Here is a 23,175-nt window from a genome sequence, read left to right as displayed (position 1 = left end):
TATCCCTGTCATAAAGAGTCAGTTTCTGTTCTTTTGAAGTGATGTGGCTTTCTGTGAATTATTCACAGGGAAGGAAAGGTCTTCTGTGCCATCTAAAACAGAAACAAATGCCTGTGATATGATTTTGTGTAAGGAAATCAAGAAATATTAGAATGGTGCCCTAAATGTAAGAAAGCAATTTGTATTATTGCATGATACAGTTAGGATCAGCCATAAAAAAATGAAAGCTGAATCTAAAAGTAATAACATCAGATGTAAAGTTGTTTTGGATTATCTAAAGACTGAGAGAGATTATCTAAAAGACTGAAGTGTGTTCATCGTAAATCACTTTCAAATTCTGCACATCCTCTGTACATCCTTATGTCAGCAGCCTATTATACAGTTTCTCTTTCCATTTCTTTTAGCTTCTGCTCTAATAGGGTGGGCATGTATGGCTTCATATTTTTTGTGAGAGAACTGACTCCAAGGTAGTAGTGCAGTGTGGGAATTATCAATGCTGAACAGTGTTTCCTTAATTTCCAGGGTGATTTCACTGAAGGAAGATAGATGTTTCTTGTGCTTTGGACAGATACTTTGCATTTCAAATAAAACAAATTGTTTTAGATCCAGGATTAAATTAGAAGTAGGTTCACATAGGGATTTTTTGTTTTTCATAATTGGTTAGGAATTGCTGTTGTCACCAGTATCAATGTCAAGGCTTTCAGCCCAGATATTTATGCATATCAGAGAACTCAGATAAAGAGAATTTCCTGTTTTCTATATAAGCACAAAGTACAAAGACCAGACTTGGAAAGAACAAGATGTAATTTGTCGTCAACTTGTTGTCTAAAGATACTCTCCTATTTTCTTGATAATTTTGAGTCCTTATGAGTAAAAGTGTGTGCAGTGGAAGATCTTACAGAAGAATACAGAACACATCTTTGTTTTCTTTGTTTAAAAAAACCTCAGGGCTGAAATAAGTTTCATAAATATACCTTAAATAGCATCCTATCTGTACTTTTCCATTGTCTGGGGTACTTCCTCTTTCCTTCCCACTGACTTCAAGATTACAGGCAGTTTGCTTTTTAGACATTTGTCATCATATGCATTGAATGTTTCTTTATCTTCCATTTTCTCCTTAGATCTGTATATGCTAAATACGCATGGTTTTGTGTATGTGCAAATAGATGCTGACAGCTAGCCACAGCATCTGAGATGACACATTTTATTTTAGATGCACACTGAGCTAGCTGTGAAAAATGTTAAATATGTATTTGAAAGCTGTTTGCTATGAATGAGTTCTGGGTTTCACTTAATGTGAATAATTGTAAATATTGGCTTCTGGGCTGAAATTTTCCATCACAAATAATTAGTACACATTGAAATTCTTAAGATTCAGTGATATAATGCATCTGCTTCTGAGAAGAACGAAATAACAAAAACACCCAACAAAATGAGGAAATTGTTTTGCCAAAATTTAAAAAATAAATTTGATCTTGTAACTGTTGTGTTACCTTATTTTTCCTCTCTTTGGAGTGGGAATTAAAAAGTTTTATTAGAGTGGGAAAAGTAATTGCTCTGTACCACTCTTAGCCAGATGACCTCTGAAAATGTAAGTTTATCCCAAGCTGAGTCTGAAAGCAAAATTCTTCTAGGTTTTTTGCAGAAAGTGCATTACAAGAACTCAAAGAAAAGAACAAAACACTTCTAACCATTATTGGTTTTATCTGAAAGAAGTTTCGGTGATAACAACTGGACTGAAAATTAGCGAGGCTACTTTCACATTTTTCCTTTGTTGTTAATGAGTTTGTAGAGATTAGTCCATATTGTTTCTACTGTGGAATAACAGAAGATGTATTCTGTTTGTTTAAGACATATTCACATGCATTTCTATGTTATTTTCAAAGCTTGGATTTCTCTGTTTGTATAAGATTTGGATTTAGTCAACCTCTGGTTTCATGCTGCTTGCCTAAATCAAGGTATAGGAAATGCCTTCTCTGAGAACTGAGTCTTTTATCTCTTTCCCCTTGAAATGGAAAGAAATTTCTGTGTCTGAGGTGGTGAATAATTTTGTTTTGAATCAGAAGATTGATTCATTTATATTCACTGTATTCATTTATAAGCAGTTAGCCTAAATGCAAGGTTTAACTTTAAAAGGTCGGTCATCACTTACCTACAGTAAAAGAGCAACTTCTGGACCATCAGCATCTTCTTCTGGATTCTTTCTTGAAAACAAAAACCTACTGCTGCTGCCTTCTGTAAGATATGAAATGGAAAGCAAGTTCTGATGTCTGTGCTGTATGCCTAGAAGTTTCATTATTTGAAGCCCTTCAGGTACAACTTGTAACATATTGGCTTTTTTTGAATGACTGCAATTTACTTGGTACTAACATTATCCTTTAGTTTTCCAATTAGACTGATAATGCAAACATAGATTCTGTAAGAAATGGTTGTATAGTGTAATTATACTCTGACAGGTTACTCTGGTGGAAAATGAGTTTTCTGTCCAAGATAACAAAAGAAAAAAGTAATGAAAATAAGAAAATTAATATTTTAGCTGCAGGACATTTTGTGTGGAGAGCCTCTGCTCATGAATGCCTCAGCATTTAAATCAATACAGTTTGAAAGACTCTCATACACGTTGATATAATAACCTCTGAAATACTAATGATGAGTTATCACTTCCACTGGGAAACTGTACCGGTCCCAAGCATAAAAGTGGTCATTTAAAATGTCTTTACTAAGCAGCACAGTATTCTGTAGAACTAAATCTCAAGTAGATCTGGCTCCCTAAATGGTAATTCCGTCTTTTTTTAAAAGGTCAGCTCAATTAGATTTTGGCAAGATTGAGTCTTCAGTGTCTCTTATTATATTCATCAGGACACATTGGCTGGTAGTTTGCAAGTGTTCATGAGCAAAACAGGTTAGTAATATATTGGTACCAGTACAAATAGATTGTCCTCATCACCGCATAGACAAAACACTCATGAGAGCTGTGCAATTCTTTAAACACTAGTGGCATGATATAATGAAGTTGTATTCCATTAAGCACTTGTATACAAGGGAGCAAAATGTCATCACCTGAGTGTGGCTGCATTTCTGTGATACAACCTCATCTGTTCCGTCAACTAGTTTTGCTCTGATCAATAAGCAGTTTTCTGTGGCCTTTCACTACTGTCAGATGTCATTGAGTGATGTAAATACACATCAGAAACTAGAAACTTGACAGCTCACCTAGACTAAAGAGAGAAGTGTGGGAGGGGGTGTACTGCTGGGATAGACAGAAATGACAGCTGATGTCTGCTGTGTATAAATGATTTGATATTGCTACAGACAAGATTTTTCATTTTCCATAAGCATGCAACAAAATGGTTCTGGCTTGTACAAGTCAAATCATTCAAAAAGACCAAAGAGAATAAAAAGGATTTTTATATTGCAGGACAGCACTGAACAGAATGGCCCACTTACAGATTACCTTTATTTTTATTCTTGCCTTTTGGTACTAAATATTGGGTTCTACTTGATGCTAAAATGAAGGAAGAATAAATAAATATTAGAAATGTTTGCCCAGGCAGCATACGATGAGTAAAATATCTATTCATGCTTACATACTCTTTCAAAGCATTAGAGAACTTCAATATTTCACTACATAGAACTCCAGTATTTCACTACAGAATCAAAAAACTGGAGGTGTTTTGGTTGCTTGTGTTGTTTTTCAGTTGTGAAGAAGCTTAAAAATACTTTCAAAAATGGCAATAGAGGGCTAACTATGAAAGCAGTTATATTCCACAGTGGAGAATTGAAGCTGGAATGTGCAGGTTTTTTCTAGTTTGAAGTCTTTTTGAGATGCTTCATGATTCCAATGAAGATCAACTGCCTGGAGTTAAGATGAAGAGGAAAGAGTTTAGCACTATTCAGTGTTTCATTTATAGCTGCTGTATTATGAGTCTTGCACTCTGGAACATACTTGCTCCTATTTTACCGTAAGAAATTTGCATTATGAGTTCCAGAACACAGTTTTCTGTGAAGAGAGAAAGTTTCTGTAATAAATGATTGGCAGTAGAAAAACATTTAAGCTTTTTGAACAGGTGCATGGTATTTGGCCTTTCATCTTGAGTGTTGGTTTTGTCCTTCCTATGCAGTATATATATATAATCCTGACATATATAGATATTTCTTTATGATATTTGCTGCTATGTGAGAAGCAAAATAAGGAAGTCATGATTTTGAAGAGAAACTAAATATGTTAGTAAAATAAAATCTGTTTCTAAAAAATTCTATGGATTTTGTAACTTAAAGTAATAGCTACTGATGTGTTGATCTGAACTCTGGCCTACTTATAATAGCAATGTCGCTGATACCAACATGCACTCTCGCTCGCTCTCCTGGCCACTGGCAAAGCTGCTGAGAAAGTGGGAGTGTTATCTCTGTGTGATGGTGAGCGCATGTGCATACAGGAATGTACGGAATTTCCAGTCTGCACCTCAGCTCCGCTCCAGGGAGACCCAGCCTGCAGTGCAGCATCCTGCTCTGGGGTCCCCAGCACAGGAGGGACACCAGCATGTCGGAGTAAATCCTGGGGAATGGCACAGAGATGATCAGAGGGATGGAGCACCACTTCTATGAGGAAAGGCTGAGAGAATTGGAGGTTGTTCCGCCTAGAGAAGAAATGGTTCTGGAGTGACTTTCTGGCGATGTTTCAGAACCTAAGGGGAGTCTGCAAGAAAGATGAAAAGGGACTGTTAACAAGGGTGTGTAGTGATAAAACAAGGGGCAATGGAATTAAACTGAAAAATAATAGATTTAAATATTAGACATAAGAAAGAAATTTTTTGTTGTGAGTGTTGTAAGGTACTGGAAGGGGTTGTCCACAGAGGCTATGAATGCCCTGTCCTTGGAAGTGTTCAAGGCCAGCTTGAATGGGGCTCTGAGCAGCCTGGGCTAGTGGAAGGTGTCCCTGCCCATGGCAGAGGAGTTAGAACTACATGATCCTTATTCTGCTATCCAACCCTTTTGTGTTTCTTCAGTATCTTTGCTGCCTTAATAATGTTGTCATGGTTCAGTGTTCTTATCCACTACACTGAAGTATAATTTGTATGGAGAAAAGCCTGTGCTTCTGCTGTGCCAAGATTTGGGCATGTGCCATGAGGTCAGTGCTTAAGTGTTGGAGATGGGGTCTTCAGCAGTTACTGGCCACACTGTTCATATACACCAGGATGTATACACCAGTTAAGAAGCCTGGATTCAGAGCAGGTGTTGTGATTCCCATTGAATTCTGGAGTTCTTCATTTGGACTCTCAGGCTTCCATCACCTCTATCTCTAAGGGTTTTTTCCGCAGGACTTTCAACACAGACAATAGTTGTCCTCATCTGGAACATTTAAAACAGATTTCTTGAGACTGGCATGAAACTTGGTTAAGAATAGCCAAGCATAACCACCCTAAATTACATGCATTCCCTGTTTTCTCAGACATCAGATCATACCTCTACCTTTCCTTGTTATGTCAATTATTTGGTGCTTTGTGTTGCGTACAGGGAATGACCAGGTGCTCATCTGCCATTATAAATTTGTAAGGAGCACAGTGAAATGCAAAGTATGTGATGCTAAGTCACCAATTGTTACTCTACTAGCATATTTCAGTTAATTTACTGTGAATTATGAACTATTGCTGTGAAAGAGATGCTGCTGGATGGCTCTGTGTCAGCTGATGTTTATTTTAAATAAAATTATTTTGAGTTTATTTCTAATTTATCTTATGAAGTCACTCAGAACCAGTAGTGTGTGTCTTGCAAATGAAAAATGTCATTTTTTCTGATACAAAAACAACCAGTCTTAGTGTGCATGCAATAATAGTAACAAAAAGAATGATGTCATGTTGTAGCTGTTAAGCAGGATTTTGGTAACATTGTGACCAGGATATTATCCACTTTTTTGGGGGTAGAAAGGGAAGTGATTAACTTGTGGAGGAGGTCATTACACAGCAGGAAGATACTCTATATCTTATAGTAGTCTTATATCTTATCTATATAGTCTTTTATGTCTGGACTCAAATCTTGAAAATTATTCAAGTTCTCTAGAAACTAGCAAGAGAGCTCTAGGGATCTCCTTCAACTTAGCCCCTGCCTGTGCTTTAGAATACTTTATAGGTTTAGAACAATCTAATGTAATTGTCTCCTTTTTTTTACTTAGTTCCTTATACTGGCAAGTGAGATTAGATGTCTCGTAGCCCAATACAACACTTCCAAATACTGTAACCTCCAGAACTCATTGAACCCCCCCCGCCAAAAGATGGCATAAAATGCTACTTTCCATTGTTCACAGTCCCATTCTGGAGCTGATATTTGTAAGATTCTTTCTAGAGCTATGTTTGCTGTAGTTTTGAGATACACTTGCAATTATATTGTATGACCCAGTGATAAAAAAAGATTAAAACTCATTTGTAGTAAGAGATGGTTGTGTGGTTGCCCCAAATATATAGCGATTTTCCATTCTATTCTTTTTCTCTCTGTTTTATTGTACATAATAAAGTAAGCACATAACCTGGTTTGTTTTGGGGTTTTTGTTTGGCTTTTTTTTTTTTTAATTTACAGATTTTGCAGTGTTTCTGTCACTTCAACTTCTTGTTCTTTATTAAGACTTCAGAGATACAAACCAGTAGCTCAGTAATTGCTTTCTTGAATCTGCCTTTAATAATTACATTTAGTAAAGCTGTATCGAAAATTAGAAAGGCAGAGACTAATGGAAAACTAGATTTTTCACTGAATTAGAAAGCAAGACAATCCATATATTGACAACATTTCAAGTTGAAACAGATCAGGAAAACTGTTTTGGACTGTCTGTGCAAAGAGGCAAACACAGGCCTGATGTGCAGTGGCATCTGCATTTTATACCAGCAGAGAAACTGTAAGAGATTTCATGTAAATAGGTGTCTTGAAGAGGGGACAGTAGAAATCTGGTTTGGAAGCAAGTCACCTGAGGTTTTTTTAGTCAGAGAACCTTTTTCTTCACATTAACAAAAGTCTAGAAAGTGCTAACTTTTCACTGATTAAAATAACTTATAGGCAAGGTGGGAAAAGAGGAAACATAGATCCATAGATCTTGTTTTAGATCTATGGAAGAATATTTGTTGAGGGTAGTATCAGAGCACTGAGTCAGCTTGTATGAAGAGGGTAGGGGAGAGGAGGTATTGTATCAGCATTTAGTCAGTAGTGGGACTTTTCACTAAAAATTTATGGCATTTGAATTCCCACTTTAAGAATGAAAAATGGGAATTCAAATGGGAAAGCATGAAAACTCTTTTCAGGTTTCTATCCCTGATATGCTAATATTTTAAATGCTTCTTATTACAAGGAGGCAGGGGATTGCATGATTGATTGATTGATTGATGTATTAAGCTCAATGTGTTCATTAATTACTAGGTGCTTTGTGTTACCTCAAAATTTAAAAAATGCCCCAAAACCTAAACAACTTTGAAATGTATATAGATCTGAGTGTAAAAAGATCATTTCATGGTTGTGTATTGTTAGTGGGATGTAAAAGCTTGTGCTTACAAGATTTGTTTTTTCCTGTTTTTTTTAACTGATTCTGTCTCTTAAAAACTTTTCTTTTTAATTTTGTAACTGAGCAGGTTTTAGTTGATACGGTTATTTGGGTGTCTTTGGGTCTTTTGTAGCATATTGAGATTGGTCTTTGCTTCAGTTATCTGTTAAACAGACACTGGGCCTAAAAATTGGTTGACACTTCCAGTATTTTTGGAGACCCTTATTTTTAACCAACACTACAATTCCTCTTACATGCTGCACATTAAATAATAGTTTACTTTGACAGTATAATGTTTTCTTCTGCTGCATTTTAGAATGCATATGCAGAATTAGGCACATTTTGCATGTGTGATTTGGATTGGTGTGCAGCATAGGTCTTGTTATTTTTATTACACTGTGGATCAGTTTTGATAAACATGAAAATAGAGTTTTTATTATGTAAATTTTTACAGTTTATTCGATGTTAAACTCATTTAACTCATTTAATTCAGCAAAATGTTGCTGAATTTTCAATTTTTATTATGTCTCATTGAACATAGGTTGATGGTTTGCACGTTTCTGAATGTAGAAGAGGCTTCTTCAGCTAGAAACTTCACCTTAAGTCCTAATCACATAGCATAGGATTAAATAGTAACTTTCATTGTTATGCATGTATATTAATCACTGTGTAATTTTAAGTTAATTATTAGTAATTCTTGGTAATCTGATAGACTTCATCACTAATCCAGCAACTTTTATGACATATGGAAAGCTCCTGTTGTTGCTAGTGTTAGAGGCAGTGTACTGTACTGTATGGTGATAGCAGCAGTGAAGCCGCTGTTAGATCACCAGCAACCTGACACATTTCACTTCTGTTTGTAGAACCCATAAAAGCTAATTTTTCCTTGTTTGGAATGGAAAAAATAAATGTACAAGAAAGCACTTCAGAAGTCACAGAGGAAATGGAAGGAACCAGAAAGGTGAGGCATGCTTGAGATTCCTTCCTGTGTCACTGGAATTCCCATAAGAGCAAACAAGTATTCTTTGTAATTTGGAAGGAATTTGTCAGTTGCAAATAAATTGCTGGTTTGATAGTAACTTTTGGACCTACAGTTTGGTTTTTTCTGTAGCTGGTGAGAAAGATGAAAGACTCTTAAAAAGAGAAATAGCATGAAGTTAATGGGAATATCTGTCATCTTCATCCCATTCACCTTCTTCAAAATATTGCAACAGGATCTTCAGAGAAACTTTGCAAACCTAGAGAGCAAATTGCTGCTTGATAACAAAAACCAAAAAAAACCCTGTAAAATTTGTGACAGTTGTGAATGTATAACTGGATCTTCTCAGTGTCTTCCAAAAACATGAGCATAGAAAAAGAAGCAATTTTTTTCATCTTTCTTCTTTTCCTCCTGCCTTGGAAGGAGCTTTCATAGGATCATAGGGTCATGTGGGTTGGCAGGGGCCCATGGAGGTCCAGGCACACCCCCCACCACCCCTGTTCCACACAAGGCCAATGCAGATCAGATTCCACGGGGTCATGTCCTATCATGTTTTGGCTTTCTCCACTACTTCTCTGGGCCTCAGCTCCAGTGTTTATCTAATATACACTTTCCAATGAAACTATTAAATAAACCAGATTTGGCACTAGGTCTGGTCTTATTTTTCCAGAAAAATTGAGTGATCTTTGCATGCAGTAATTTTTCATTGGTTCTTTAAAAAGAACGGATAGAAGATTTGATAGAAAATGTTTTCAGTGGAAAGCAAGATGTAGGAATAGAGTTATAACAGAATATCCTAATAGAAAGATAGGCATTTAGGGCTTGGACTTTTAACTTCAGGCCTCTGAATTGTGCCCAATCTGGATGGTCTAAGTAGGTTTTTCTAAGAACAAACATGAAATAAGTTGTTCAGCATTGCAGAAGCACTTGGATTTTCAATCTAAAGTTTCCAGAGTTACTATGATGTTACTATTTGCCGTACTTTCTGTATGTGTGGTTTTCCTTGTTAAATGTTTTTTTTTTTTTAGTTCTTAGATGGAAGGACCCCATAAAGACATTGTCCTTTGTTCATTTTTTCCCGCCACAGCTGGTCATGCATGCTGAGCCAAGTGGACACTCAGTGGGGAAAAGGAGTGTGTGACTGAGTGCTGCAAGTAGGTATGTGCAGCAGTGTGGGTTGCATTGTGTGAAAAGCTTAAATGGCACTGTGGGCATTTAAATTTTCAACCCTTGTTTCTTAGCAGTTTACTTCTTTTACTTACCCTTTTACTTCCTTCATCTCTGAGCTGGTAACTGGGAATTAAGGGAAGGGAAAGGAATATATCGTTTGTATAGGTACCACCCTGGACATACGTTGATGTTGAACTTTGAGGTCCCCAGTACAGACCTCTTGACTAAGAGACACTTGGGTTTTTGTCATCCAGCTGCCCCACCAGCTGTAGCTGTGCAGGGAGGGAGAGGAGTGCCACGTGTTACCAGTGGGTTTTCAGAGCAAGCAGGTGCAGTGACATGCGCTTCTGATTCATACACAGTGGAATTGTGCATTCCTTTTAAAAATACAGGAGTAGGAGTATTTCAGACTACAAGCCCCTTCTCCTGCTCTTCCTTGGCCACCTTATTTTAACATGGTCTTTAGTATGGTGTTCTCAGGTGTTGTTTCCCTGTGCCATAGATTCCTGTCCAGCATCTCTTCCACAAAACTTTAAAATGTCCTCCAATTGCTTTTCTGCTTCCTAACATTATAGCTGCTCCTGGATAGAAAAGTGTTCTGTAGGTCTGAAATTTATCCTAACTTTGTAGAGAAGCCATGAGCTTTCAATCAGATCAGACATGCTGTGAAAATAACAGAGCACCAGCAGTGCCTATCCTGTTGGAAAAACTACATTATGAACATACTCAGTGCAAAGTTTTGTTAGTAGTTAGGCAGTTTTCCAGAAATTTATGACTTGGCCAAATTTTCCTCCCAGATGTCTTCCTGGTCTTCTTGTCTACATCTTGGAGAAATTTAAGTGAAGCAGTTTGGTTTTTGTTTTGGATTGGGTTTTGGGGTTTTGTTTGGGTTTTTTGGCATGGATAATGTAAAATGTATTTTTCTTTAAATATGTGTTTGGACTGTCTCAGCTGTAACTTTCTAAAAATATTTTCTGTCTGAATCACATAACTGATACAGAAAATCTAAGCCCAAAAATTAAAGGTTGGCAAAACTATAAGTAACCGAGAACAGTCTTGTAATGGAAAATATTAGATTATTCTAATTGCTCCTGGCTCTGCCATTGAATTCTATAATGCATTTTATTAAATTACTTCCATCTCAGTCCTCTTCAGATGTTACTGAGATTGTAAAAAGAAAAATAACATCAGTGTGTCTGAGCTGCAGCATGAAACAGGAGGGTGAGGAATTAGTTGATGCAAGATGAATGTCCCCCTTCATTACCCCTTTAGAATTCTTACCCATGAAAAACATGCAGGTGAAAGAAAAGGTAAGTAGGGACAGAGGCTGTACAGAAAGATGAGTATTTTCTTGCTGAGGTAGTTGGAGATGACTTCTCAGTCACATGTAGGATGCATCTTTTTTTGCCCTATAAATAGAAAAGTGTCACTTAATCTACATATGTGGAAGTATCCAACTTTTGCACAAGTAAGAACTTAGAGTTAGCAAGGCATTTGCATGCCTTCTGCAGGGGCGCACTGCAGTTTCCTAATAACAGAGCCTTTGTAACAGAAAAAATATTAGAAAAAGAAAAAGTTATTTATGGAAGCATTTTGTGTGAATAAAAATGACAGAAATTTTTCTATTCAGTACAAAAGGTAAAACCAGGAAAACGACAAGATTCAAAGGTTTGGATAGGTGAATAAAGTTTTTGCTGAGTACCTAATAAAGCAAGAAGAAAATTTGAAGCCTCAGAACAAACTAAGGAGTGATACCCGCGACAGTATCAGGTTGTACCTGTAAGACTTCTTAGTAGTATCTCTAATATTTTCTTGGTAGTATTTTTGTCCAACTGAATTTAAAGTTTTATGTCTGTATGTATTTAAATAGGGAACTTTGTTGTTATCTGCTGGTGATGAACATCAAGTTTTCTAGTAGAAGATTTCTTTCACACCCAAGAAAGAATAGGACATGAAATAGGACTCATATTTGAGCTTAAATGAGTGTATGGATTCTGTTTCCTCATAATACTGTTTTTATGTAGATACTAGCTTTTGTTACCAAAGTGTTCAAGTCAAGTTAGTTCTTTGGTAGTGTGTGCTGGGCTGTGTCTTCTATTTTTGTCTTCATTGAGGAAGAGGCAGTTGAGGATTTTTAGGCCTGTGAATAGTGCTGTTTCATGCTTTGAGTTAACATTTGAGGAGGCTGCCACATTGTATTATCGTTGCAACAGACAGCAGTTAAAACCAGCACAATTTTCAGTCATCCACATCCTGTTGCTTTTTTTGCAGTATGTATGCTTTTTTAAACATATTTCATGCATCAGACTCAATTTCTAACTTATTTAAAATCTCTCAGAAATGTGTTGGATACATAAAACCTTATCTGGCTGAATACTTGTGCAGGCATGTAATTAGCTGATACTTGCCTCACCATCTTCCAAGTGATTGGGAGGCCAGTTGCAAAATAATATAATATTCACTGAATCAATTTTCGTGTCTTTGAAATATAAATACATGACTGTACAACCGGTGTTCTTGGATAGCTTCAATCTTGTATCGCAAAATTACTAATGGGATACTTTTATAATATATATTATGGTGGATATTGTTTGTATTAGTATTTCTACTGCCTTTGAAGCTATAGAATCTGTTGACACAATTGTACCAAAAGTAGTTCCCATAGTTGGTTTAGATGTTGCCTTTTCTCAGACAGGGCTGTTTGAGTCAAAATCTGTGCTGCCGTAGCTCTTCTGCTAATGTCAATGTAGTTCTCTGTTTGATGTGTCTTTGATTTACGTATTGCTGTTGTAAGCAAAGGAGGTTAAGAAATATTTGTTTCTCTTGCCTGTGTTATTTTTTTCATGTTCAAGTAACATCCATACCCTGCTCTGTACTTCATGCTCACCTGCTCCCTTTTGTGGTGTGCCTGCACCTTGCTGACTGCAGTCCCTATAGACATGCTTTGAACAGACCCTCTTGTCACTGAGCTTTGTCCAAACTTTACAATGAGTTCTGCAGAGTGTGCTGCCCATGCTGCTGCTACTGTTAATGCTGTCACCAGTCCCTGAGTCAGTTTGAATCTGGCTCAGGAATATTTGTATTCACTGTGTCCAAGAAGCCAACTATATAAGTACTCTGTTAGTCACAGTGTGTAAATTTAGAAGCTCAAAACCTTAAATCTCAATTCGGGTGCAGTATTTTATTATTTTTGAGCACTGTTTGTGGTAGCTGCTGTTGCATTTTCTTCAGTAGTTATGCAGAGTTTGTCACTTCTCTCTACCTTCCTTGCGCGTGAAGAAGCATTTGATTTTCTGCAGCTGGATACATTGATAACCGCATCCTGGTAACCTGTTTTAGGTCTTGTCTCAGTCACAGCAGGCTTAGTCCAGAAACAAAACTGTCTTATATCTATTTGAGCTTATTTCTTTGTCCCACTTTGAATTGCCATTCCAAAGAGATTGACCTGGCAAGGGAAACCTTTGTTGAGCAGGATGGCATTCTTTAATAAATTGATGCAGTGACTTGTCTCTCCAGGAATGAGTGCTGATGTTTGAAACAGTGTTGTTAGTTGTGTGTAAGAGTAACACAGGTGGCAGGCAGTTGCAGACGTGATGAGGTTTCTATTTTGGAAGACCGGCCAGTGCCAATTTAGTTGAAGTTTGGATGATTTAACTCAGTCAAAGTGCCTAAAGGTATTCCAAGGATCCTGACTGCTCATCTTCTTATTAACAGAATAGCATATTAACAGAATAACTCATTTTGGGTCTGAAAATATGATAATCACAGTATTTAAATGTAATACATGAAGGATATTTGGTAAGTTGCACAGACATTTAGAAAAACAACCTCCTTTGACTACTGCTCTTAAAAATTTGCTTGGATGAACTACTTATGTGTTAAAGAGGAGCAGAGACTTCTCAGACGGATCACTGTGGAAACCCTAATAAGAAATCTTGCAAAGTGGATATACATTATATTTTTCCCCTGGTTTTTAATCATCATGATGAATGCGGAGCTGACTTTAATAGCTTGTGTGTGTGGTATCTTGACTAAATCCTGTTGTGTTTTGAATCCATTTGTGTTTTGTTAGTCACCAGGAGAGAAAAAGACTAAATTCATGTACTATGGTAGATATATCAAGGAAAATGAGACAGTGGGAAGTCAGTTCCTTTGAAATGCTTATTACCCTGATGCTTGTATATCTTTTTATGTGTTCTATGGCACCATTTACATTTCTGTTTGTAAACAAAATATCTGTGCTTTGGAGGCATTAGGTCACCCAGGTGCATTCTCTCCAGACAGCAAATTCAAGTTATTCAAACAGAATAACACAGACTCAATGTTTCTAGGAAAAAACTTAATGTTGTGTCTCACCTCTCACAAAAAGGAGCTTCTTGCTGCTAGTTGGCTGCAATATCAGGGTGCTTTCATTGTGGTTAGGAATTTCATCCTGCCTTGGGAACTGAGAGGATTCATTACAGACTCTCCAGAGAAAATAGCAAAGGATTTTGTGACAAAATAGAAGATTCCTTGTATTTTATCCAACTTAGATTTAATCTTTTTCTTGTAAATATACTTCTGGCATCAGTTATTTTTTGCAGTATTCAAATATTTTATCCCAATTTACTGTTTCTATTGGAAAGCTAATATTTTCCACAAAGAGGCTCATAGTTTTTCTATTAGTAGAACATCTATGATAAGAGGCATTGAGATGATCCAGATGAGAAAATAGAGCAGATTAGGCTAATTTTATTTTTTGTCTGCATAACTATAGGCTTTAACACAGGTTGTAAACTTTTTCCTCTTTCAGTAAATGATCAACACATTTTCCCTTAAGTCTGACTGTAAGGAACTTAACCAAATGGGTAACCACAGTGACAATACGATTTTGAAAGGATGTCTGTCATCTATGTAACAGTTGTCCTCTGCGGGGGGGCCAATAAAGAAAAATGCCAAAAGCAAATCAGATCTTGTAGCATCTTGGTTTGGTTACAAATTAGATTTCCATAGCCAGTGTATCATTGGCAAGGGGTAGATTTTTTATTTTAGAAAGCCAAGTAAGTTATTTTTCAGGAAATGACAGAGAAGTTCCTATGGGATTTTATGAACCATGTGTTTGGAAAAGATTGGTTTAAAGAGAGTTGAAAAAATCAGAAAACTACTTACTCTTACATGTCAGCTACTCTTTCATTCAACAGTGACAGCTCCGCAGAAGCCTCCCTTGAGCTTCCCATGTTATAAGAATTACAAAACTGCCTGACTGGGTTGCAGTATAAATTGTTTTTCTATCTCTTCCTCCAAACCCTAAGAAATATGACACCTCTAAAAGGCCATCTTCAGGAAGAATATCCCTGAATCCTATGCATGCCTTTTGTACATTATTCCTGCTAACACTACCATTTTACAACTGGAGGAGCCTCATACTGCAAAAGAGTGTAGGGGAAGTGTGAGGAAATAATCCTTAACTATTTTCTATTGTTGGTGGAAAATATGAACTGCACACTGGAAAGTTCCTGAAGAGACTGTAATCTGATTTAGGTAGATAATGGTACCATTTAAACTGGTAACTGTTAGGGAAGAGAGAATTTTTTTAAGTAAACAAGTGTGAAGGTTGTATAAATTGCTAAGGAGGCATTTGAATTAGGAGTCACATTCATAAGAACAAGTGATTTTTCTTACGTACACATCTTTTTATTTAGTTATTCGTTCTTATGTCACAGTAGAAAATCTATTTTTATATGTTAAAAGCAGTAAGGCTGTTTTCCCAGGCCAGAATGGGTCATGGAACTGCTTCACACAGGCTGGAGCTGTTGGGAATACTCTCTGGAAATCCCACAGTGAACATTTCACTTCTCTGTCATGATTTTTCTCCCTCACAAACTCTGGACAAAGCAGTGTCGTAATTGGATAATACCAAGCTTTCATTTCCATAGTCAATAAAACTATATTTTTGTCCTTGTGCTGTAACTTAATATTGTATATTATACTTGGGACTAAGTGCAACATCTGATTTCATATAATAGACATGACAGTGCTAAGGGTGAGGGAAGGGACTCTGAGTTTAACCCAACTTTTGAGCTGACTTAAGGTGAGATAAGCAAATCTTGTAACTGATAATGCAGTGGGTCTGAGTCTCTTTGGGGCCCCTCAGTAGAAGTGAAATGTGTGTTGATCAGAGCTGTACTGCTGGAGGGCAAGGTGCAGGCACAAGGAGCACCTGCCCCAGGCGAGCAGGGAGGTGGAAGAAGCTGTGAGGACCAGTGCCCAAATGTCTGTGCCAGCTGAGTTGCCCCACTGCGGCTCTGGCATTCTGCCTGCTCTCATAACCATCAGGAAAATGTTCAGCGTGTGTGAGGATGATACCAGGAAATGTGGGTGACTCTTAGTTCTGTGCCTGTTCATGCTTCCTCCCAAGACTCTCGATTCCTTAGGCATTCACTTCTCTTCCTTTGCTGCCTCTGGCAGACATTCTCATCTCTTCTTTAGGGCCCAAAGCAAAAGCACATGGAGCAAACTGGTCTCGTTGGAACTATTCTGCTTCCTTCTTTACTGTACCCCAACAACTTCCCCAGTTCTGCAGCAGAAAAGGGACTCTTTCCTTACGGGCAGACTGCAGGAGCTCATGTAAGGGCTGCTTGTGTAGAAGAGCAATTTCTAAAGAGAGGAGTCAACAGATGTGACTATAAGCAACCCACCCAAGGAAAAGAAGGCCTTAAGTCTCAGTAACTTGAAATGGTGGCAATAACCAAGGTAAACACTGGGTGCTAGACAAAGAAGAACTAGAACTGTGGGGAATATGTTTGGAGAGCCAAAGGGAGATTTCCTTTGCTTCATGCCTCTGTGGCCCATGTCAGCCTCCATGCCCTTGAACTGCCCTGTGCCTGCTGCAGAGCTGATTTTTGCTGCCCTGCTTTCCAAAAGATGAAGTCAGAATAAGTTAATGTGTTTTCATTTGGGGAATAGTGAGATTCATTTTTATCAAGGCTACTCTGAAGTTTGAGTTGGCTCTGAATACTGTCCTCATCTCCGCCTCTGCTGTAGAAGGCATTCAGAAGTATAGAGCATTGCCATGAGGCACTGACACTCCCAAGAGGCAGAACTGCTGTTGCAGCTACATGCAGTTACCACAACCACCTAGATGCTCTTACTGATCATGTAAAATATTGTTTTCCCCTGAAACAGTAGGATGGAAATAGGCTTAAAGTTATCTTTTGATCTCTACTATTTTCTGCGGTCTTCTAGTCATAGTTGTTGCACAACCCAGACAGAAAATGTGCCATTGTCTGAGCGATAATGAAACACTAAACACGTGGAAATCCTATTAGTGTTTCATGGACCGTAGCTGTCATTTCATTTGCTCTGGAATTCCTTCCATATGGCCATGGCAAAGGTTTAAGGTTGAGTTTTCTTGACACTTTGAATGCATTAGCTGTTCCTCAGACAAAAGTCTGTCAAGTATACTGAAGCATCTGAAGGGATGTATTTATTTCAGTAAGTAATATATTAAATAGAATTAGGGTCAGTAAGCTTGGTCTTTAGAGATAAAAACATGACACTAGAATTTTGTGGAGTCTTCTTTCCTGGTAAATGTTAGACAAATGTATCTGGTTTTTGTAAATTTATCTTTTTCTGCTTCTGTTTTTTGTATCTCCTTATTCTAAATGACACTGCCCCAATTCTCTTTTGCAACTATAATTTTTCAAAAGTATCGCAATTCACTTTTTCACGTATAAGTATGCACGATGTGTTAGGATTAATTTACCATAATAGTAAACTATATAGCCGGCATAATTTCTATGAGTGAATGTGACAGTCATCTGTGTATTTCTTGTGTAATAGAAGACCAAACTGAGATGTTATTACACTTGTTAGTTTTCATCCCTACTCATGGTCACGTTTATCACTCTTGTCTGCATTTTTTTGTTAAATTGATCATTGCATGATTTTTTGAGATTAAATTATAGGAAATGCATATTTTTGCATCAGATTACCAGTTAAAATATGTCCTTTTGTATCCAATATACATATGTGACATAGGTAAGAACTGACAGGAGGCAGTGTCAGTGTTACCTACAATACATGACATGCACTTGTGGGCACCGTGGGCAGTTTTTGTACATCTTATTAGTTCCTGTTTTCTTCCTTTTGTGCTTTCTATCTTCAAAATTCCCAGTGATACAGTACCAATTTATTGCCCGTATATAATCCAGTTTAGTTGCTAAGTAGCACTGTCAAGCTTCTGCAACAAGACGAGAAATGTATATGTTATTGAAAGTATCAAAAAAGGACCATTAGTTTAGAGGTTTGGTAATGATCAGAAACAGATAAATTCAGGAAAATGACAAAAATCAGGGATGGTTGCTAACAATAAGAAAAGAAAATGGTTTCCAGGATCTGAATGTAATCCATATAATTGGAACAAAGTGAAGAGGGGAAAAAAAATTATGTGTAAATTTGTTTTGTACTCAGACCTGAAAGTTTTTACTATTAAAAAAGACCTTAGGAATTATTTTTATGAAATTTTCATCACAAATTTGGTTATGAGTTATAGTGGCAGAGCTGCTATTCTGCTAGTTTAAGAAATCAACATTATTTATACTGATATCCAATGCAGAGATTTTTGCCCCATACATTGCTAATGTGTGTTAAAGTCTGTTGGAAAAATGCTTTTAATGGCTAATGATCTTGTACCTATGTGCAGACATCACTGATAACTATTGTGGCAGCAAGGAAGAACAGTGAGATGTTTTTAGTTTCAAAGTACTCTTGGAGTTTTCTAATTGGTCTCTTAAAATCTGTGGTCCCTTGTGTCCTAGTCAGGGTGAACTGCAAATTGATCAGGGAAATGTAATTTCTGGTATTCCAATGGCTATGGGAAAAGTATTTTGCTTGTCTAATTCAGAGATTAATTCTTTCATTTTTCATTTAAGTATCTTTCACTTATAAAAAGTCATATATCTTTTGAGAGTTATCTGTTCAAGGAACATGAACATTTTTACTAGAAAAGTAATTTCCTAGCACTGTTGCAATTTTTCCCCCATAGTTCTTCCGTCTTTATTTTGGCACTTTCATCTATGTTCACCAGTTTCCTTATATTGTTTTTCTGCCAGGGCCTGCAATTGCACAGTTAAATTTGTGCGAGATTTGCTTATAGCTATTTTGTATCCATTAAGAGATCCTATCTTTCTCTCAGCTTAATGTATTTTTTATCTTTCTCACAAAGCCATGTCATTTTATGAAGCAGTGGCACAGAAACTAATTCATATGGTTTTTAATTTGCTCTTGTGAATTGTGATCCGGTAAATAGTGACGAGGCAAACCTGGAATTTATGCAGTCTGAGTTAAGCCATGTAATAATACAAGTTTGTAAATATAATTGTGTTATTTCTTGCATTTCTGCTTTACAAGTTACTTTGTAAATCAGTTTAATATTTAGATTTAAATTAGACAAAAACATTTCTGGGTTGTCCACTTATTTATCACAAATTTCTTTATATTTCCAAAGTCTAGGTGCCACAATGAGTAGATTAGAGACATCATTTGCACAGTTTTGTTTTCAGTGATACTCAACTTCAGCATAGCGGTTCCTGTTGCTTTTGTAAATTTTAGGTGTCTTTTAAAGCTGGATCTGAGGCCTCTGGATAGTGAGGGGCAAGTTAAAGCCTTTAGACTGGTGCAAGGAGTTGAGGGTGTAAGGGTGGCAGTGTCTGTATTTTGAAATAACGTTACTTTTCAGGAGAAGCTATGCTTCCTTCTTTCACCTTCTGTGAAAGTAACTGTCAAATACATTGTTCAATATCATTACATCAGCAAAAATTATGAAACTGCTATTGAAAGAGAATGAAGAATAAATGTAGCATAGTTTTTGGTGTTCTGAAACCATTTATGTAGTTCCTTACCCATGATGAAACACAGAACAAAATAGATACATGCCTTGAAAACAAGGTCCACATAAGGATTTATATTTCATTTCACATAATCCACTCTTCTCCTTTATGAAAAAAATGAGTGTTTAGATTTCAGAGGGACAGATATTTCTCTGAAGACACACAAATGAATAAAATCAAAATGGGACTTCACGTGCCAGGCTGTGATTCACAAGAAAGTTACCTCCCAAGGGAGTGGTTGGAGCTGAGGGAGGAGCCCCTTAGACTTCTCCAAATTGTTTGGCAAATCCTGTGGCCAACAGAAGTGCTAAACTTAAAGTGGTGAGTGGGCCTTAGCTGACTGATGTGTAAGTGGGTGTTAAAAGTTCCTCGTAATTCCCAGAGATTTAAAATCAAGTAAATATAAAACTGTTGCAACACCTTAGCTAGAGACCCATGATCACTTTTCATTTAACTTCTTTCATATTTTGTTACCCATTCTTTCTAACAAGTTATCCTTAAAACTCCTTTGTTCTTGTGCAATCCAAAACAAATTGTTCCTTTCAGAACTATTTCGTTTATGCAGTATGTAGAATATGAAACGTAAATAATATTTTCCTCTGATTTAATTGATATGTTAATACTTAACTAAAGAAAAATGTCTCCATTGATTTTCCTTTTCAGATGATTCTCTTTACAACTCTGAACCTAAAGTTGTAGGAGTGCCTTGGATTTTTTTTATGTGTGGAGGAAAATTTTATAGCCACTGGCTGTCCTTCCAAAGTAGTCCAAATAGAAGGGGGACGGGGGGTAGGAAATCAATGCACCCAAATAAGATCATCTACTTGTACTGTTAGGACACAGACATAGTCTTATTCAAAGATGTAGAATGTAGCACAGGTTATTACAGCAACCCAAATGAATTTTGGTAATGTAAATATTGGTGGGAAATGACTGTGGTGCTACCCATACTGCATTCAAACAAAGGTAAAAGCATTTCAGTCTGGATTAAATAAAATGCTGTCTGTTTTTAATGTTGTTTGGCTAGCCAGTGAAAACCATAGCATTTTGACCTGTTTGTAAGGCAGGTTCTAGTGGACAATAGGAAGTGTTTATCCAGTATGGTATGTCAGTGTTTGCTCTGATCAATGCTAGCTGGGCATGTTGTGACAGAAACCCCTTTTTTCTGCATTCAGGCATAAACACTGTTTGCAAATTTATTTCAAAGAACATTTTATTTGGCTAAGTTTTGGGTCTTGATGTGATCATCTGTGCTGAACATTGTTTCTCATTTTCCTGAAAATAATTATTTCCAGCATTTTCTGGGCAAATCAGAAAACAAAGAACTCCTAGATAGAACAGGCACCTTTTCTGTATTAATTCTCTGTTGATTTTGTCTTCATTTAATAGACCATATTTTCTTGAGTACCTCGAAATATTTCTCGTCACTTGCCCTCAAAACTGACCTGCTGACCTGAGAATCAAGAAAATGTCATGTTAGTGACTACTAATTAGTGGATCCAGAGAGTTGCTTCTCCTGGCCTTTCAACCTTCCAGAGGCAGCAACAAAAGCTGTCACATGTATCATACAAAGAAAACAAGCATTTGCCATGTGTGCGTTTTGTTTTGTTTTTTTCATAGAGCATACATAGCACAAGTTCAATTGAGACTAGAGGTGAATTTGTAGGTTAGGAGGAAATTAGCCTATAATATAGTGTTTGCATTTATTTCTCTATTTCCATGCATAACATAATGCATATATTGCCCAGCTCTTATTGGACGTGTGTGAATGTATTAGTACACTGCATTGTAAGAAGGGAAAAGAATTAAACCCCTCCCTGTTTTCTTTTTTTCTGTCCCTACCAATTTCTCCCTGTTTTTTTTTTTTCTGTCCCTACCATTATTTTTTATTTTGATTAGTTCAAAGTATATTGCATCTTTCTGAAAGGAGATATTTTAATGCTTAGTTTTTAATATAATGCACATAGTCCATGCTTAAGCTGATGTTTATATATTTGTTGAAAGAACAGGTTAACAGAAGATTCAGCCATATTTACCATTCATCAATGTTGTACTTCTGCAACTCATGAGGCACATTGAGTTTTTTGGGACTACTTAGAAGAATGACTGTGGTAAAATGTGCAGTCACAGCCGTGTCACTGAACTGTTTTGTGCAAGTAACATTACCCTCTTTTTTATTATTTATAATTTTCAGGTCTTTAAAATAGAAGTGCTGGTGAGTGGAAGGAAACATTTTGTGGAGAAGAGGTATAGTGAATTCCATGCACTTCATAAAAAGGTACTGATCTTTTACTTTATAATATGTTGCTTTGTTTTGCCTCACTGATGTTTTCCTCTCTCTTGTAATTGTGGTTTTCCTCTCTCTTGTACATGGTTTATCATAAATACATCCTGTGATTCATGCCTCTGGAAATTAATTCCTAACTAAATCAATTTCTTCTTTGTTTTGTAGAAGGGAGTGATGATTTCTCACATTTACTAAGTCTCTTTTTCTTTTTGATTATTGTTTACATGCTGTATGGCTAAAATACTGTCCGTAGTATGTTTTTGTCTTCTTGTAAAGTCACAAAATAAATCCCATGCCAACCACAAATAGAGTGTTTTTTTCCCAGTTAGGCAAATAATTTGTTAGATCTATACATTTTGTTGCTAACCTGCCATATGTAAAGATGAGGGAACAACTTTTGTACATGAGAAAACCAGATAATATGACAGTGACCGAGTAAAGCATCTCAATTAATGTAATATAAAATAAATGCTAAGCTTGTCTACTGAATCGTCTCAGTAACATACAGAAGGGAGCTCGGTGCTTTCAAGAGTGGTTATCCACTAATATTTCTGTAAATTGCTTTGACCATTGTTTGTTAAAGTATGAATTTTTCTCTCCAAGCTGAACTGAAAGACTGCTGTGCAGCTGAAAGGCGTGATTTATTTCTTTTCTTTACTTTATGGAGACCAGGTATTGTGAAGGAGAATTCTGGAGGAGCATTGCAGCCCATTACCAGCAGTGGGACTGTCCTGAAGAGCTCCAGTCCTAGGATCTGGGTCAACTAAACGTTTCTTGGTTTGTAGGTCTGAGTGGCAGTGGAGCATGGGCACAATCAGCTACTTTGTCTGATGCTGCTTGCCTTCATTGTGGAAGAGCTTCCTCTGCAAACAACAGAGATCAGCATGGGTGATGCCAGTGCAATTTCAGAGGAGTTTACTTCCACCATTACATTTGCTGGTGGTCCTGAATTAGCTCATGAAAGAAGCATTAACCTGAGGATGATTTTGCCAGGCTTGTAAGGTGCATAAGTTTAAGCAAACTTGTCTGAGCAAAAGGCAACTATTGACCCATCAAAATCTAAAGACAAGACCCATTTGTTTTACTGCACCATAATTAAGATGTACTAGTGCTTCTTGCCTATTTGCTTCTTGCCTCAGTAGTGGTGTCATCTGCCATTTATTAATACTCATTTCCTTGTTTATTGTTTTACTACAGATATGTCTCAGATATTGTCATTCTTGTGTTTGTATTAAATATGAAACCAAATAAGCAACAGTGTCAGAAACAGTAAAATAACTCGTTCACCCACCACTAAGCTTTGTGATATATGAGTGCTTTGTTTTACAGATGAAAATAATTCTGCAGTTGA

At 36.8% G+C, this 23,175-nt stretch overlaps 1 protein-coding gene across 3 annotated transcripts in view; it reads left to right on the top strand.

Moving 5' to 3' along the window:
* The window catches only part of SNX24 (sorting nexin 24), an 88,573-nt gene that overhangs the window by 23,700 nt on the left and 41,698 nt on the right, over positions 1 to 23,175 (top strand). For all 3 annotated transcript variants that reach the window (XM_063180817.1, XM_063180818.1, XM_063180816.1), the window contains exon 2: positions 21,732 to 21,815. In XM_063180817.1, the coding sequence (XP_063036887.1) occupies positions 21,732 to 21,815 (84 nt within the window). The remainder of the gene's footprint in view (positions 1 to 21,731; positions 21,816 to 23,175) is intronic.

This window comes from Melospiza melodia, chromosome Z (assembly GCF_035770615.1).
Source record: "Melospiza melodia melodia isolate bMelMel2 chromosome Z, bMelMel2.pri, whole genome shotgun sequence".
Lineage (NCBI taxonomy): Eukaryota > Metazoa > Chordata > Aves > Passeriformes > Passerellidae > Melospiza > Melospiza melodia.
The sequence above is the reverse complement of the archived record's forward strand: the minus strand, read 5'-3'. Positions and strand labels throughout refer to the sequence as shown.